Source organism: Hylaeus volcanicus, chromosome 6, assembly GCF_026283585.1.
Source record: "Hylaeus volcanicus isolate JK05 chromosome 6, UHH_iyHylVolc1.0_haploid, whole genome shotgun sequence".
In the NCBI taxonomy this organism is placed as follows: Eukaryota; Metazoa; Arthropoda; class Insecta; order Hymenoptera; family Colletidae; genus Hylaeus; species Hylaeus volcanicus.
In genome coordinates, this window is record NC_071981.1 from 23,201,551 (window position 1) to 23,219,615 (window position 18,065).

Below are 18,065 nucleotides of genomic sequence, written 5' to 3' on the forward strand. Positions count from 1 at the left end.
GCCTTTTTTTCTGGTATCTGCCAGCAACTCGAGATGTTTCTTAGCATTCAATTGCCACGAATACTAAGCTATCTAAATTTGAGATTAAGGTCCGAAGAAATGAAACCTAAAGAAAACCTAGCGATGACTGTGAGTCACCTCTCGAGTGCAAATGGTTAATGTCCTGTCTGAGAAATAGATTTATTTCAATAAGTTAATTATTTCGAGGACGTATATTTTTTCCAGTTTCATAAAATCAATCATCCACGAAGGAAACATTGTTTTATCGTACAGTCATCCGAAACCTGAAATCCGATTCGTCCTAATTCATCTTGACTCATCTCCGTGGTATAGTAGCATATTAATAAATGGAAACAGAAAGGGTTAATAGTGAAATAGTAGCAGATATTTACGATGGAATAATTTCTCGCCTGGGACGTCTTTGTGCCCTTGTTCGAGGTACCCAGAGTAGGTTCCAACGTCCCTTGCAACCTTCCAACTCTTCTCCAGCCACGTCAAAATCTCTATAGATCGAACCGTTTTCAGAGTCAAACAGTCGTGTAGCCGAAAACGTAGCAGGAAGTCCCATCAAAACGCCGGGTCCGTGTATCTGGCGGACGCTTGTCCATCATGTTTTCGGTTCGGTGATTCAGCATCGATCACGTGGGCGTCGGTGCTTCCCGTCGTCCTACCTGGCGGCAACACGTAATCCAGCGTTGCGCAAAATGTACACACGCGTGCGGAGGGAGATGTACGAGCCGGGAGCCACCGATACCGATATCGATTTCGGTATTCGTTGGGGGTGAGTGGAGTGGCCCCGAACGGCCGACAAGTATTCGACAGGATACCCGGACACGAGTCTCTGGTATTCGAGTCGATCGGCTCTATTTGCGCGTGCAATAAATACCAGACTCCCTACGCCGTGTTTGGCCTTCTTCGTGGCCGAAATGTGTTATCGACGTGTAGGGGGAACGGCGGCCGTCTCGATGGGTAAAGCTGGGATTAGGGGTGAGTTGATTCTGGGACGAGCTGGGCCACTGGGTCGCCTCGATTTTATTTATTTCTTAAGCAGCAAGACGTAAGATTCCTCGGGCCTATTTTTCGATAACCATGACGCGTCTAGTAGATCAACGTTAGAAAAATCAGACGCGGTGCATCTTTGAGTAAAAGAAAGCTCGTTCGGTTGGGACACCTTGTATATAGAATTGGTACGGTAAAATTCCAAGGATATTTACGAAAAGTTCTAATTGCTCCCCAAGAACGAACGATTTCCTGACAGAGAATCGAGGCGCCAAGTAGCACGCTACGATTACAGCGACTATAAGCTCGCGATAACTGGGTTATCCCACTCGACGAGCCGAATCCGGGTCAGCCTGGACCACAGCCTCGTAATTAGGAGCTCGGTAGCATAGTTTTCTTTCGCGAGAGCTTGTATGGCACGGGGCGTCCAAAAATCAGAGACTCGAGAAAACCGGTCCACCCTCCCAGGGCCGTTGTCCTGATTTTCGCGAGGCGTTGAACGAGCTCCTCGCATGGCGAACGCTTCGATTCGTCTCGCGCGATACATCACGTACCACTCGAGCCTTCGTCTCGTTCGCGCCTCGACAAAAGCGCAGAAGGCGACGCAATTATTTCCACCAGCGTTCAATTACCGATCACGGGAACTCTCCCTCCCTCCCCGTAGCCTGTGGGAGGGGGAACACGGGTTGGGATCCTATCATCTTTCCCCGATAGCAATCAGCCACCTTTGTCCCCTTGATACGTTCCGCTCGCCAAAAAGTCGAGGATTCCGTGGACGACTTTAATCCTGTCGTCGACGAGCCGATTATTGGAACGCAGACGTTTGGCTCAGCTGGCGCTGGCTCTCGGTCGTTTAATCAGTTCGGCCGGCGCCTGTCGACGAAAATAAGAAATCACGAGACGTAGAAAAAGGGAGGTGGTTGCAATTTTTGGTACGGGACCTTTCGTGGTTGGACAGCGGCGGAGAATTCGAAGCCAAGAGCATAGAACGGTTGCTTTGTCTTTGTTGTATCAAAGAGCGTTCTATCTTAGAGAATTCTACCAACAGACCATTCTACCGTAACGATCGAATTCACGTTTCCTTTAAAGTCACCGGAGACTCTTCCACCTTTGGAGTCATCTATCCAGCCCCGAATTATACAGCTAAATCTAGACTCGGGCTGTTTTACACCCAAATCAACGCCAAGTTTGCTCTGCTCCGAAGTAAAGCGATTCTACGAACAGGCCATGCTTAAATTACGGCTCCGAACCTGCTTCACCTCCCGAGCCTAGTCTCTCTCTCTCCAGGATCAAATTACGTTACACGAGTCGTTCACACCCTCGTCAAACTTACCAACAACCATAAATACGTGGCCCGGGAGAACGTACACTTACTAGACGGTGTAGCCTTTCCCTGGTCCCTCATTACCATTTGCACCCTAACTCTCCGCAAAGCAGGACACAATTTCCAACGGGTTCTCCCTAACGAGTTAATGCCGGCAAAATGGTGTACAGTTTCATTAATTATCGCCCCCGTAATGTCCGCCGCGTTTAGAAAGACCTTTTCATATCTGCCGCCAGCTCCCCGGAAGCCTGGCCGCGGTAATGGTCTGGCATTTTGCTCCTTTATTCCCTGCCGTTTGAAAATATCGCGACCGACGAGGACCGATGGAACCGAGCCGAAAAGGAGGACGCGGAGAAATAAATCAGAGGGAAAATAAGGACTCTCTCAGCGTCGAAATATTATCTCGCGAGGCGTGGCGTTACAGACCCTTACCGACAGAACGCGCTGTATCACCTGTACAATAGTGTGTTGATTAATCTTCGAGCCGAGACTTAACCACAGGATGACTGTATTGCCGACAAGCTACCCTGTTGATAAATCCTTCGGTCTAGTAGGCTTATACGCTGTTTTTCTTACCGATACAGAGCTCTGCTTCGCCGAGACTTACCCACAGGATGAACTGCATTACCGACGAGCTACCCTGTTGATAAATTGCAGGCTTGCACGCTGTTTTTCTTACCGATAGGATGCTCTGTGGTATCGATACCCCTCTTTCTACAAGCACCTTCTTCGAGGACCACTTTAAATGGTCCAAGAATGTTTCGAGCGAAAACGAAAAATGAACGAAAAATTGTTGCGAGTAAGCGCAGAATATTCCCGAGTCTATCTTAGAATAGCTTGCAACGTAGCATAGATCACGCCGTTCCCAGGTGTATCGCGATCAAGTTCAGCGTACGTCTGGAGTTCATCGAGTTCGGAGTAACCTAGACTCTAGAATAATTCATGTTTTGTTATACCCAAGTCCAGGCCAGCCTACACCTAAGCCTTAGTTCGACTCGAAGGTTATCCATGCTCAACCTTCCCCAGACGAACCTCGGTCCTCTCGCAGAGCAATATTTTCGCGACACCGACAGCGATCATTTCCCTGAGAAATAGCGAATACTTTTCTCCCGTGTAAATGGAGGATATATTCGAAAGTGTAGCGCGAAAGTGGAACGTAATTTTCTTGGGATTTTCTCGCGTGCTTTTCGATGGGGTCATAAAGCTTTTCGATGGATATTCAACGCGGGAAAAGAAGCACCCCCGACAGCGTGTATCGATCGCGAAATAGGGTCGTTAAATATTGCACAAACGCATCATTCCTCGAGCTTTAAATATTAATGGACTCGCTCGATCCAGCTCCTGCCGGCTGTAATTTTTCCTCCACCAGGATGTATTCTTTTCGTTCTAACGAGGATATCACGGCCGCTAGTGTAAACCGTACAGAGTTCCGCAGCGGTGCGCGATATTACGTCGCAACAAAGGGAGCAGAAAGAATAAACCGAGCAAGATGGAGTCCGCAATCTCTGCGTCTTCGCGTAGTACGGCGAGAATTTCACGGAACATGAGGGGATTACGAAGGCCTTCGCTGTAATCTGCTTTTTGGATTACTTTAATTCGCGGATTGTGGCAGGTTGCTCCCAGATTCGACGCGGTCTCTCGGTTATTTGAAATCTTGGAAAGCCAGGATGCTCGAACTCGGATTACTGCTTTTGCACTCTGTTGATAAATCCTTCTGTTTCACAGAACGCACTCGTGCGCGATAGATCGTGACCGAACAATTCGAATGCTTTCGCCGAATATTCCCAGCACTCGTTGTTCCGTCAATCGTGTCTCCCACTTGGCGCAGGTCGGAAAATCGAAGCAACCAAGTCAGTAGGATTACCCGCGCGGCCAGACGAACTTGGACAACTCCACCAGCTACCGCGTTACTCATCTTCGGTTCATCGTGCCCCAGGCCTTGGAAACTCCCCGTCTAGGTAATCCTAGGTATCCAATAAACGTCCCATTCGCAAAATGTCCCGGTCGTGGCTGCCGTCTCTAGGAAGACCCGGGGTGTAAAGTTAGTTAGCTCAACTAGTTAGCGCCACCTGGGAAAGTACCGCGTCGGTTCCCCGACACCGTTACCCGTGTAAAGCAATCGTCGTCTCTCCGTGTCCCTTAATTGTCCCGTAATCAGCCAGCGCTGTTTGAACGGACGAGGAATCAGCCGGGCGTTCGGTAGGCTGCGATCGACTTCCAATACTCGATAAAAGCGGCCCAGTTTTCCAGCGTGATTATACGCGGCGGCGGGGCTAATATCGTTTTCTGGCCTCCCTCGAAACTAGTTTAATTTCCGTCGATGATAAACTGGTCGCGCGGGTATCGGCTCGCATTGTCGCTCGCCAGGATATGTAGATTGCACGCGCGCGCGAGACCGGAAATGCCCGGAACCGCCGGTGCCAATTGGAGGACGGGACGACGGTCGACAGGAAATTTCGATTCGTTCGTCGTCGCGTTCGTCTCGACTTTGAGATCGTGCAAGGATAAAAAGGATCGCTTGTCTGTCCGGTTGTTGTTGGGTGAAAATGAAAGTACCGCGGGAGCCAGGATTTCCCGAATGGGACGTTATTGGATACCTAGGATTACCTAGACAGAGAGTTCTCGAAGACGAGTAGGGTGGTGGAGCTGCCGTTCCGGTACGCTTGGTTCGAATTTTCTGAACTGTTTGGGTAGACGAGATTAACACTTTATTTACCGCGAGCCTATTTATAGGCTTTTTAATTGCAGTATTTAGCTATTCGAATTTATTTACTGTATTGATGGTTGTCTACGAACAGTGTTCAGTGTTTGGAAACAGACTTTGCTTTCAATGTACCCAGTAACAGTATGGAGAAATTATTGTCAGCCTAGATTGGCACACGCTACTGTAGAAATTTCTTGTTTGGATTAAAGATTGTTTCTAAATAGCCCGGTAGATAAAGTGTCAATATCCGATGTGTGTGACAGAAGAAGAAATTACCATTAACAATTACCAGTTAATTTCAATTCCATACAACAACAGAAATCTTGCATACGGTACCATACTGACGTCTCCAGCTTGCCGTCTTCTGTTAGCAACGTTACGATACGAGAGGGCCAAGAATAAGTACGTTACCGCGAGCGCGAAAAAGTAGCGAACAAGAAGCAGCGAGGTAGAAAAACCTGACGCTTTTTTCCGCGCGCGAAGAAAGTGAGAGAGAACGCGGGTAAAAAGGGACGAGGGAAAAAAAGAGCGCGGGCTCGAGGGTGGTCTGGCTCGGACGTCGGCCGCGTCAGCGTGGTCTTTTGTCGAGACCAACTTTCCTCTCGCTGGCGATGTTCCTTCGTGACTCGGGCCGCTCGAAGACGAGCCACGGAGTCGAGAAACGGCCGATGATTGATGCGCTGAAAAGAATGTAACTGCGAGTCGAGCGAACGCGAGTATTGCTCGCCAGGGGTTTTCGGGGTGGGATCGATTCGATGGCTCGAGCCACGTAAGCTTGGCCTCTGCTCTTTACGAGTAAACAGGGACGTATTTTTAAACTGTCGCGATCAGACTTTCGTTTACTGTTCGCGAAACGAACCGATGAATTATTCAGAATCGAGGGCTGCTGGGATGGCCTGACGATGGAGCGTCAGTTTGGTTTCCTTAGTTTTTTTTTCCAAGTGCGTAACTGTCAGTTATTCCACTGAATCCGTACGTCACAATACAATTATTTCTATTTTTTAGAAGTTGGCGTTTCGTGCTGTACAAATGGCAAATTCGATGTTAAGAGAATATCAATGGATTATCTTGTACCCATTTTTACATACATTTTTCGTTTATGCTGACTCTTATCTGCATAAAGAGATGAGCTTATATTATCCAAATTCGTGTTTCTTTAATAAGCTCATGTTTAATTCGCTCATGAACGCGTTACTTTAGTATTTAATTAAAATCTGACGAGAAATCTTCGTGAATCTAGCGTTAAATACAATTTGAATACGTTTAACGAATATCTAATTTAATATACCGTATCGACATTAAACGCAGACATAATATATTAAAGAACGATAATATGTAACGTAGGATATTGAACACGGTATGATACATTTAAGCAAGATTAAATTTAATATTCCACGTGGAATAAACATCGAATGTACTTGAACCAGCACGAAGGAGGACCGAAATTGTCGATCGAGAACGTTTAGCAAACTGCGAAACGCAATATATCTTGTTAAGCGAACAAATAACGTTCCGCTGCCACCCTCGTAGCCCATTAAACGTACAATGAATCACGTCGATATCTCGATTACCATCGATTCCATCGAACATTCGGGCGGGACAAAAACGTTTCCAAATTCAATTTCCAATAACTTTTGTTACGCGCGTTTTCGCTGTAAAAGCAACGTCGAACGAGAAATCGCGCATCGCGCGGACAGAGGCGGTGAACAAAATATCGACGATGACGTCGGAGGTCCAAAGTCGGGCGAGTGGTCGCAATTAGGGTCGGCCGATCCTCTTCGACCGACATCTCCCCGCTTTCTTCGCGTTTAGGAAATTTCTTGGGGCCAACTTCCCGAGTGGAAAGTTGTAATTGAATCGACGCTGACGCAGGAAAAGTTGCCTCTTTGTTTAAATTTTAATCGATTTCCCAGGAAACCCGCGCTGTCGCGAATCTTGCCCGCGACGTTCCACGTCGTGGGATGAATTATTAATAGTTTTCGAAGGTTAATGGGACTCGATTGTTCTCGCGCCATAAATCGAAAAACGGAGGGCTTCGACGGGAGTTTCGACCTTAAGAGCCTTATTTTTTTTCCGTTATCCGTATCACGCTCCAAATCATTTATCGTTTCGTTTCCCGGCCCTTCCCTCGCTGGAAATCAGATTTCACGCGGAATGCGAGGTGACGAATCAAACAGGATACCATCCTTTCCTTCGCTCCATCCGACGTTCTCTCGTTGCATAATTTTCAAAATAAACCCGCGCTCCCGGATTCGTCGTAATAAAGCGATCCCATAATTTTTTGCGGGTGGTTCCAATTCTGCGACGGCAGGATCCCGTCCCCTCGTCCTCGTCGGTCCTTTGGCGAGCGTTTTAACGAGGCCGTTCGCGGCTAACGGGCCAGAAGTTAATTCCGCTACGAGAGAAAGTCCCTCCGCGACCCTTCTGGGAGCTTCTCGAGCTTTTCTCCTCGGGTTCTCTCTCTTCTTGTCCCGCGGACTCTTTTCCTTTTGCCTCGTTTCGATGGCACTCTTGCGGCCTAGACACGTGGCCCGAGCAAATGCCCGGCTCGCGATAATGCCGTTAGCCCTTTCGCTCGGGCCGAGGACGCGGAAACTTGGAGGATGGCTCTCTGCAAGGATTACTCTCTTCGTTTCCGAGCGTTATTCCGCTTCCGAGATTATTACTCCTCGAGAGGAGACCCGTAGCTCCGAAGTGAACTCCTTTTTGGGGGAACCGAGGTTGAACTCCTGTTTTCGGGGTATTCTGTATCTAGCGAAATACCTCTCAGCGTCACACCAGGTAATCAAGCTCGATGCTATAATTTTTGGAAGGAAATTTTTCCATTCCCCGGACGATTAAGGAAATAAATATAAAGATCGAAGTACTTGGGCCCAGATTCGAGGAATATCGAGGCCTCCGTTTTCATCGAAGCGAGACTGCCGCCCTCCACCGCCGAATAATTCACCGAAACGCTACAGACGCGTGCTCGCGAAACGCAGAAAATATTCAAGTATTTATGAAAGTATTTATAAGCCGGCCCGGAACGGGAAACCCGTGAAGCTGTCGCGTTTCTTTCACGCGAAAAGTTAAAACGTACACGGCGCGAAACGGCGAGCGTAAAAAGAGGATTCGGAAAGTTTCGCGACCGCGGGAAGCCTCCACGGAGAAACTCCGACGAATTCTCCCCCCTTGCCATATTTCTTCCACCCCCGTGACCTCATCCCCGCGCCCTTAAATCCTCCCACCCTTCGACCGGGGCCATTGTTTCGCTCCGGAGATAGAATAGCGAAAGAAACGAGAAAAGAGCGGCAGAAATAGCACGGGAAATTCCTCGCTTAGTTTTCTACCGCAATGGATTAAAAAAAAAAAAAAAAGATTTTCCGATCGTGAAGTCGAAATGCCAATAGATGTGTATATATATAAAAAAAACTTCTCACGATCGATGTCTCGAATAAATACTCGTTCCCAACCGTGATTGTTATCAATATTTAAGGGAGGTACTGTTAATAATTTATCACGCAACGTTAAGAATAAATCAAACGAATAATTGAGGCTGAATCGTGCTATACTTTGCGAATGTAAAGCATCGGTTTGTCCGGAAAATCCATATCGATTTTTGGTAGGTGGTACAGGTCTGAATGTATCGGAATGATCGAAAACAAATAACACGTACACATCCCTTAAAAGGTGGAAAGGTTATGGAACAAAACGGTACTTAATGGTACGTAATTCGATAAATATATAGTAAAATTCAAACGTGCCTTCGAATTTTTCTTAAAAATTGGCACGAACTTTCCGGACAACCCAATAACTAATCCAACTACTCTTTTTAGTTACTAAAAGGTATCCCCTCGCGATGACAAAATCATTGTATCCCAAGTCATCTCCCCTCACCTCGCGTCATCTAGCAAATATCCAGGAGGAATTGTTCAAATTTAACCACTGCTTATCGTTGGTAAATCCGTGGGGTTAGGTCTGGGTCAGGGGTCGCGACAGAATGACCAACACGTCCCCTTCCTCGGAACCAGTATTCGGGCTATCGTCCCCGGATGACATCGTCCGTGTTTCCGCCGGTGAAAAAGGAGAAACGAGGTCCGCCAGTCGAGAGAGAATCGGATGACAGGAAACGCGGGCAGAGACAAAAAGGAGAATAGGGGTTGGCCGTAAGCGCGGCCAGCGGCGGATCGTTCGCTGATAATGCGCGATAAGCGTTGACACAGGGACGTTATGAGGACGGAAACGATAACGCCCGGCGCATTTCCAGAGAACGTCGGACTCGCTTTTTCGTCTCCTCTTTGCTCTTTCCGTGATGCCTCGTGTCTGCCGTCGCGGGGCCTTGAAACCGGATACGGGGTAATTGAATGTGTCCGCGTTTGCACTCGGATTAATCCTTTGCGCGGCCGGGCTTGTTGGCTCCTGTCGTCGCGTCGGTTGGTTTCACTGGGAGTACACCGGCATTCAGAAGTACCGCGGCGACCGTGCAACTTCCAAACACTTGTAATTGGCCATCGGATGGCGTTCTTTGGGGCGAAGCTGGTATAGGAGTAGCTTTCGGGTGCGTTTCGTACGGTGGTTGACGAAGCTGCACCGTGGGAAAAAGTGAGGCGTACCGTGCGTGTATAGCTTTGTAATTAGAGGGAGGGGATGAAAAGTAATCTTTCGGTCAAATTAAATCTTTGCTGCGATAGCTCTCGACGAACATTGCAGGAAGAGCGATGTTAATTACCGAGTGACTTTAGAAACAAAAGTTTGTAGTACTGCGCGGAGACGAGAAATCGGCTAGTGGGTCTGATTGTAGCAGCGTAATCTCGTAGATTATTTTATATTCTTAAACTTTTATCACTCGCGACCGCATTTATGACTGTATGATTGTCTTTCGCAATCCAAAAAATATAAAATAAAGTTATGTAAAGATTTTGTGACGATTTATTGATTATATTGAACATATATATATAGTTTTGGAATCTGTTTAAAAACATACAAAAATATGAAATTAAAAGTTGCACAGTTGTAAAATCGTATTTATTATAGTTACCCTGTTCTTCATCGAAACTGCATTTCTTGCAATAACACAATTAAAAGAGAATATCATATACACGGTACATAGTACTTTACATTACAGTTTAGGAAATACCCGTGGTATAGAGTATAGTATACAGTACAGATTATAATACAGAACTCTGTAGCATAATCAAGAAGATTATTCTGTGATGAATCGAACCAACTGTAGTTGGCTAGCCAATTTCTCATTCCTGCACAGTACAGTAAAACTAAACGAGATCCCTCGACACCAACCGCCTGGCTACCAGAACGTTCCTTCCCAGCTCGATTTATACCCCCGTCCGGACCAAAATCCATGAATTAGCCAGCGACGGGACAGCCTGGAACGAATTGGCAGGTTACGGGGAGGGTTTCTGCGGCCGTTCCGCAGCGGAGAACTTAACGGGCCGCGTAGGACACGGCCAAGAACGCTGAAACTGCCGGCGATAAATTCACGGTCGAAGGCGCATGCGATACGCGGACGTAGGTAGAATGCAGAGTCGATTTCTGGGGATCCTCGAATACATTACGCTTCCGGGCCAGGGAATCCGGAAGTCGACCGTCGCCGCGGCCCGTTTGCAGCCCAAGCGCGCGCATATTTCACGGCTGATTCGTGGCCAACGAGAACTCGGAGGCGATCGCGGGAATACCAAACGAGACCCTCGACTTCGGACCTCGCGACAGTTTGCAAATCGTCGCTAATATTTGTTCCAGCCCCCCCGCGTTTGGCTGCGCGCTCGGAACCGCCTCGATTTGTCGTCGCGGGGAAAGGAAACATTGCTGGCTGCAAGGAAATACTTATTCCGCGCGAGCGAGTTTATGATTAGGTGCGCTCCAGCGTGAAAGATTATTCGACTGATCGGATCGGTTGGCTGCGGTGAGTTACTTCGTCGATCGGAACGCCTCGGAATTTTTCCTTTGTCGATTTATAAGGCCGATCGCACACGGCGCAACCGATCAGTTTCAAACCACTCCGAAACTAGTTGCATGCGACCGTGGATCTAGGTAAAACAGAGATAGTGCAAAACAAAGAGTGCAAACGGTTTGCTACGCTAATTTCAAATCGGTTGCGCCGTGTGCCTAACGATACTTCTCGTCTGGCCATATATCGACCCATACCACTTGTCGAGTCGCATAATTTAGAATGTACCATACTGCGTTTGTCTGACCACAGACGTTCCTCTTCCACTTGATCGAAGTTCGATATCTCGCGTCAAAGGACGTTCTCGATTTACGTTTCTCTGCTATTATTTCGTATTATTCACTCAAAATATACATACTCAAAATATACATTCTTTTGTAGGCTTAGATTTTATTTCGCATAAAGATCCGCGGTCTTGTTACGACTAACGGCTCGAGGTACAAACGGTTACGATATAGGCAATTTTTATATTTCAAGCCCCAACTCGAAAGATCTCTTTTTTCCTCCCCCGTGAGAGGCTTCATTCGTTCCTCCCTCGATCCGTTTAATTTCAGAATAATTCCCGTCTATTTTCCCGGACCGCGTGACCTGGATCGTCGAAAACTCGTCGTCGCCGACGCACGCGGCGCGTCCGTTCGGCATTACGGTGGCCGAATGAAAATCGCTTTCAGGTAACGATCAACCCCTCCGCGTCGACGTCGGTATCAAAGAAATCCCAATTTCCCGTTGATTCGTCGGCACAAAAGCCGATCTTTGCACAAAAGCGTCTCGCCCGTGGTCCCGTGGATGTCATTGTTGCCAGCCAGAAGCCCCTCTAATGATTCTGGATTACTGTCAGTCGGTCGACGATACGGTTGTCTAACGACCAGCCTGTCCCGGGTCACTCGATCCCATCCGTCAACATCGTTTCCCGAAGCGTGTATCGTCCTGGGATACGCGTTTCCAGAGGCGTTGGGCGGTGTCGCGTTGCCGTGGAACCGAAGTTTCCGCCTCGTTAATTATGGCGGGGAAGCTTTCGTCTTATCGCGAGTCGGTGGCGATGGACGACAGACGAGGGTAATTAGCGTGGGTTCGATCGGCACGCTCGGGAGTCGCGTGTTGCGTCCTCCGCTGGGACGACGAAAACTCGATTCTCCGAAAATGAGCGTTCTCGCGAAGGGCAATGGGCCATTCTTTCGTGGAAAAAATTGGGTCGGAAGCGAGACGTGAAAATGAGAAGAGATTCGGGGCCGAATTAACGTGGAAAAACGGGGATTCTGGGGCAGGAAAAGTAATCTCTGCTTGGGTGTCCTTTTTAGGAAGAGAATCTGGGAGTTCTCGCGATGTGCTTGCGCTTTTAGAAAAATGTAAAAATTTATTCCGTAGGAAGAGATGTTGAAGCCTGTTTGGTTACTAACCTAACTTACTAACCCAACGTACAAACCTAATCGGACAAGAGCGCGAAATCTATATGTTCTACTAAAGGTACAAAACCTTCCGACGTATAAAACGAATGCATTTCATTGCGTCGTAATACGAATTCGGTCTCGCTTGCGAGGATTCTTTGAAGCCAATCCTTCTCGATTCCAATCCCCTCTAACTTTCATCCCCTTTCAACGTCCCCGCGTCCCTCTCCTCGACACCTTAAGAAGCAATTTATATTTCCTTCCTCTTGGAGATGTCTCCGGCTCTGACCTTCCCTACTCGTTTGTTACAGAGGGCGTTCTATGTTCCTGCGCGTATACCTGTTCAAAGTAGATCCTACGAGCGATCCGCGGACTCTCGAGGTTGTCTCTCGAGCGTATCGATAACGCGAGCAAGGACCGAGCACAGGGAGAGTGTCCTCGACTGGTGGAGAGCGCAAGTACTCGGCATGAAGGGTGAGTCCTTTCGAAGTTCGTTTGCATGTTGTCGAAACTGTCCACGAATCGATCACCATCGACGCTTCTGACCCTATTCTCTTTTTCCAACGCGCTGTTCGCGACGACGGATACATATTTGCATCGATGGTGATCTATTGGATTTTTCCCGTGTACAGGTTGAACCATTTAATAATAATAATTATTATTCTCTTCTAAAAATTTCTCATAAAAAAAAAAAACGAATCATTTATTATTTCATCGAATAATACACACATCGATCTCGTATTTGTTTCGCTATTTTTACGTTCGGTTAAATGACTCGTCGGGAGTGTTTCGGCCTGTACACGCGTGAACTCGCGGCAACTATTTCTACCGAAACGAGTGAACGCTTCCGCGAAGTCAACCTGAATCGAATGTATCTCATTGTCAGGGCAACGATCTCGAAAACGCTGATCTTTCATTAAAAACTTCATCGACCCTTTATCTCCTCCAACCGGGGATCGAGTTATCTTTTAATCGGTCGACCTAGATAGCGGAAAGCGGAAAGGGAAGAAACGAAAGTCCGCGTCCAATCTATCGTTCGATAGCGGCAGGGAAATCGAAGGTGAAACGATCTCTTAAGAGGAAACGCTGCGTGTCTCGTGCCAAAAAAAACACCGACAGCGTATATATTTCTTATTAAAAATGCCGCTTAAAATGTATTTACACGCTTATATGAAATACTTGTATCATACACTTAGCGTCGTCGGAAGGAACTCCTCGATATTGAATATTTTTTCGGTCCAAGAGGTGCCGGGTTCCCCTCTGCACCCGTGAGCATTAAGAATATGAAATATTTCTGCAACAATGATCGTCTACGACGTCGGAGCGTCTGATTCGCTTCCATTTCAATTCCCACCCCCAAACGACCCACTTTCTGCCAAGTTCCTCGTCTGCGCGACCCTCTGAAACAGTGGCGCGCAACCTTCCTCGTTCCCTGGCCAATTAAAACGACGCGATAACCAACAATTCTATCAAATGTCAATCGAGTAAAAATCGGAACAAAAGGTCTATCCAATAAAAATATCGCAAGACTCGGAGACCGTTGCTCGACTTTGTTTCTTTCGTCAGAAAAGTATTTATCGGATTCGATGATAGCTCGATAGATGCTTTTTTTTTTATTTGCGACGAAATATAATTTATGAACCGGATCCTCCTATTTTTCCAATAAGTTTTCAACGCGTTTTCGATTTAATTTCGAGACTAGACAAAAATGATTTGCGCACCACTGCCACCGAAGAAACGGTCGCGATCGTCGCGAGCTTATCGCGAGCCTCGAGCAATGGGAACAGCCGCGCGAATATTCTCATTTCCCCAGACTCGCACACCGACTCACGCATCCACGCACGAACGGAGCCACGTAATGTATGCGGGGACGCAAAATGCGGCCGCACGATCCGCATGAATTTTCAAATTCCGCCAACGTGGCATTCTGTTTCGCCTGGCATCGCGAACGCTGGCGAGTTACACTAATAATCCGTATGCCATTGCGGAACCTCCATTAACCTCCGTTTCTGGTAGAATTCTATAGATTAATGGCGAGCGAGAAGAACGTATAGAATTCTATTGCGTTCCAGAAGCGATAGTTTTCAGAACGATCGAATTAGAATCGCGTTAAAGGAAATTTCAATTTTCTTTTCGTTAAACCGATCGATTTTTTGAATAAAAAGACATCGAAAAGTTCTTTACCATTTCGAAATCCGAAGCTCCGTTACCTAGATACGAGCGATTAAAGTTAACTCCGCATGTGCCCACATGCGCTGGCATTCGCTGCACATGCGCTCTCGCACATGGTGTAAACTTCAACCGCTCGTATCTCGATAACGAAGCCTCGAATTGCAAAACGGCAAAACACTTTTTCTTTCGTATCTTCACGAAGAATTCATCTCGAGAAAAGTCTGTTCGAGGAATATCGAATCCTCTTGTCGATCAAATCGATCTCTTCCTTTCGATACGTAATCTTCCTCTCCTAATTTTCATTCATAGCTCGCCAATAAAATTTTCCCAAGCTCAAGGTTGACTTCGAAAATCGAACGTCGACGGAACCGAGGAGTCGGCGTATCGCTTTGCGCCGCGTCTCGAATAGGTTCGAATCGAGTTTTTCACCTCGAAATAATTGGAAAAGAGCGTCGGTGAAAATGTGGAGCGAGCCGGTTGATGGTTGCGTGCGAGCAATCTGCGTGGTCGGTCGATCTGGGTCGGTGAAATCACTAGAAGCGTAATTCTCGGATACGCGTTCGACGCCCTTTCCCGCGCCATTTTCGCGACCCCCTTTCTTTTTTTTTGCAATCGTTGTAACGCAACGACCAGTCGCGGTTTGCTTGTTTCGAGCTGTTTAGGTGCGGCTGGATGCCGGGCGGAAAATTATCGGGGCAAAACTGCTTCGCGAAATTTGTTAGTCCCCGCGGTGTTCGCAAAGTTGATTAAACGGGAATATTTACTTAGTGGAATATTTATTCAGAGAAATAGTTCCAGTAGACCGAGTAGGAACGGAGAGTATCGAAAATATTCGTTTGCTAGTTTTTGTCAACCGTTAAAAATAAGATCACAGAAAATTGTTTCGTTATTACGCATGCAATGTATGAGCGACGTGACGTCATTCGTTCTAAAAACAAGTCAAAGATTATTACTCGGACGTATGCAACTAAAAAGAAAAGAAATTGTGAGGTTCGTATGAGTTTGTACTAACAAGGGAAAAGTCCAAGAAAAACAAAAATTTCGCATAGAAATCCCAGGGTGTAACTTAAGCTTCTCCTTGCGAGTGTAATTATTGAATAGAAGGAAACGTTCGAACTCGCATTCCTTCCCTGGGAATTAATTTCGATAGAAGCCCGGTTCGGAACAATTCGACCGGCCAGTTCTTCGCGAGGATGGTCTCTAACAATGGCGAAATTGCCGAGATCAGCGCATCAAATCCCAACGAGCTATTATGAGGGGGATGATGGCCACTAAAATCTCAGCCTCGTCTGTCACTTTTTATTGGAGCCAGTTTCGAAACTTTTTGATACCCCCCGCGTAGTTAGTTCTCGTGCTCTTTTTTACCACTTTCATAGATTAACCCCTCGACTGGCGAGCGCACCACATGGCGACGGTCGCGGAATCATAAGCTACCGTGGAACAGAATTAGCCGACGACGACTCTGCGGTTAATGGCTGATTTTACGCTCTTACGACATATGTTAATCTGAAAACCACGCGCGAGAACATGTGCGGGATATATGTCGCGAAAGAACGTGGATTAAGAACGTGGATTAGAAAAAGCGACGAGTACTATGCATGTTTTATTTATACAAAAATTCCTATTTTTCTATCAGAGGATAGGACGATAATTAAGGTTTCCTACTTACCATCTTTTCTCGGAAACTATCTTCGATTCGCATAGTTGCAAGTTTTATAATACGAAGCACGAATGTACGATCCATCCATTTCCCTGTATTACTTTAATTCTCACCTTTTTTCATTTTCATTTTCATTCTCAAACGTCTCTCCTTTGCCCCCAAACAATAATTGTCGTTAAGCATCGCCGAATTTTCCCAGACAAAAGTGCGGGGAAGATTGGAAAAAAAAAGAAAAGAAAGACCCGTCGTTTCTCCTTTCATTCCTGCGCCATTTCATCGGTACTCGCGATGATCAAAGAGATTCGTTCACGTTCCGAGCCACTCGTAGTTTCGTCGAACCGCAGAAAAAAATAGCGGAACAGGGTATCGCGAGCGCGTATCAGTTCGCCAGAAACCGCTGGAAAAGCGACTTTTTTCCCCCCGTCGCCGTTCGACGATGGAAATTGCGCTGGCGGAGTTGTTTCTCGCGACCGAAAAACGAAATTTGCGAACGTCCACGGATAAATCGAACCCTTAACCGCGAAACATCCGACACGCGAATCGAGAGTTCGCCGTCGACGCGATCCGATCCCTGGGATCTCGAGAACGCGTTGGTACCTCAGAAATCGCAGTCGTTAAACCGAGAACGGTTGGTGGGGGTTCCTGTTATCAGAAAACCAGGAGCGCCAAGTGGGTCAAGAATTGACCGAGAGGACGAAAAGGGAGGTGGAGGGATTGAAAAACGGGAACCGCGACTGGCGTCACTCGAAAACGATCGAGTTCGGCCAGCCTCGGCCGGAATCCGGAGCCGACGTTGCGGCTCTGCCCGAGCTATGACGCAATCCGAGTATACAGTGTACGGAGCACAATGGCCCGTATCTGGGTCGTGGTGTCAGTGCTACCCCTTGCTCTCGCCCGCCAGGGCGCTGCAACCCCAATTCCGCGACCCGGCGTGCCTGGAAAATCGCTGGCGATATCCAGCCGGACCAGAACTCCGCTCGTCACCCTCCTGGCTGGCCTGCTTCTTACCTTGCTGCCGTTTATCCTATTCAACGCTAAACCTATCGACATTTTATCGGTGCTTATTTCCGCCTCGATCGTTTAAACGATGCCTCAAACACACCTTTTTTTAATCGATATGATGACATTAGTAGGATGCAGGATTGGTCGCGTAAAACCGAGTGTAGATCCGAGGATCGTGGATTGAAATTTCCACGCCTTGTTTAATCCTTCGTGGAATCCTACGATATATCGAATAATACAATCTCAAAAGTCTCGACTCGAAATGGCGAAACGGTGCCTGAATAAACACCGTATCCGCGGGGTTTCAAAGGATGAGAACGTCGTCGGTTCACCCGCGCCAGGATTCCGAAATTAACCCTCGTTAATTACACCCGAATTAAACGTATATCGCCGTCGAGGAATTATTACCAGGTTCGCTTAAACGGCGTCGAGTGTTTGCGCTCCGGTAAGAGACGATCCTGTAACTCCTCGCGAGGCTCTCCATTTACTGGAAACCATGTCGCGCTCAAACAACTCGGAAAAGTGGACGTCATTGTCGAAAACGGTTCGAGCTGGTCCGACCCTTTCGAGTCTGTTTACGCGCCGTGAATCCGGCTCGAATTACGGAATGACCAAACGAGCAAATAATCCCGGAAGAAGAGGAAAGACTCTTTTCCTGGAGTGGGACTAACGGGGAGAGGACTCGAGCGGACCGATTTTCAGGGATAACGAAACACGTGCGACGGTTTGTTCCGTTGGGGTGAATGTTGTGCTTGCGCAGCTTATTCTTCGAGGCACGATTCGAGAAAGAACCGTTTCGAGTTAGGGAGTCTTCGAAATCTTATCGTTTTTAAATTTCAGGAATAGCAGACGATGAAAAGTGCGCTGCTTTAGGA

The 18,065-nt window shown here is 47.3% G+C and overlaps 1 protein-coding gene across 2 annotated transcripts in view; it reads left to right on the forward strand.

Annotated features, from left to right (window-relative positions):
- Positions 1–18,065, forward strand: part of LOC128877916 (uncharacterized) — a 134,497-nt gene that overhangs the window by 27,903 nt on the left and 88,529 nt on the right. For both annotated transcript variants that reach the window (XM_054125568.1, XM_054125570.1), the window contains one exon: positions 12,668–12,830. In XM_054125568.1, coding sequence (XP_053981543.1) covers positions 12,824–12,830 — 7 coding nt within the window. In that variant the 5' untranslated portion in view covers positions 12,668–12,823. The remainder of the gene's footprint in view (positions 1–12,667; positions 12,831–18,065) is intronic.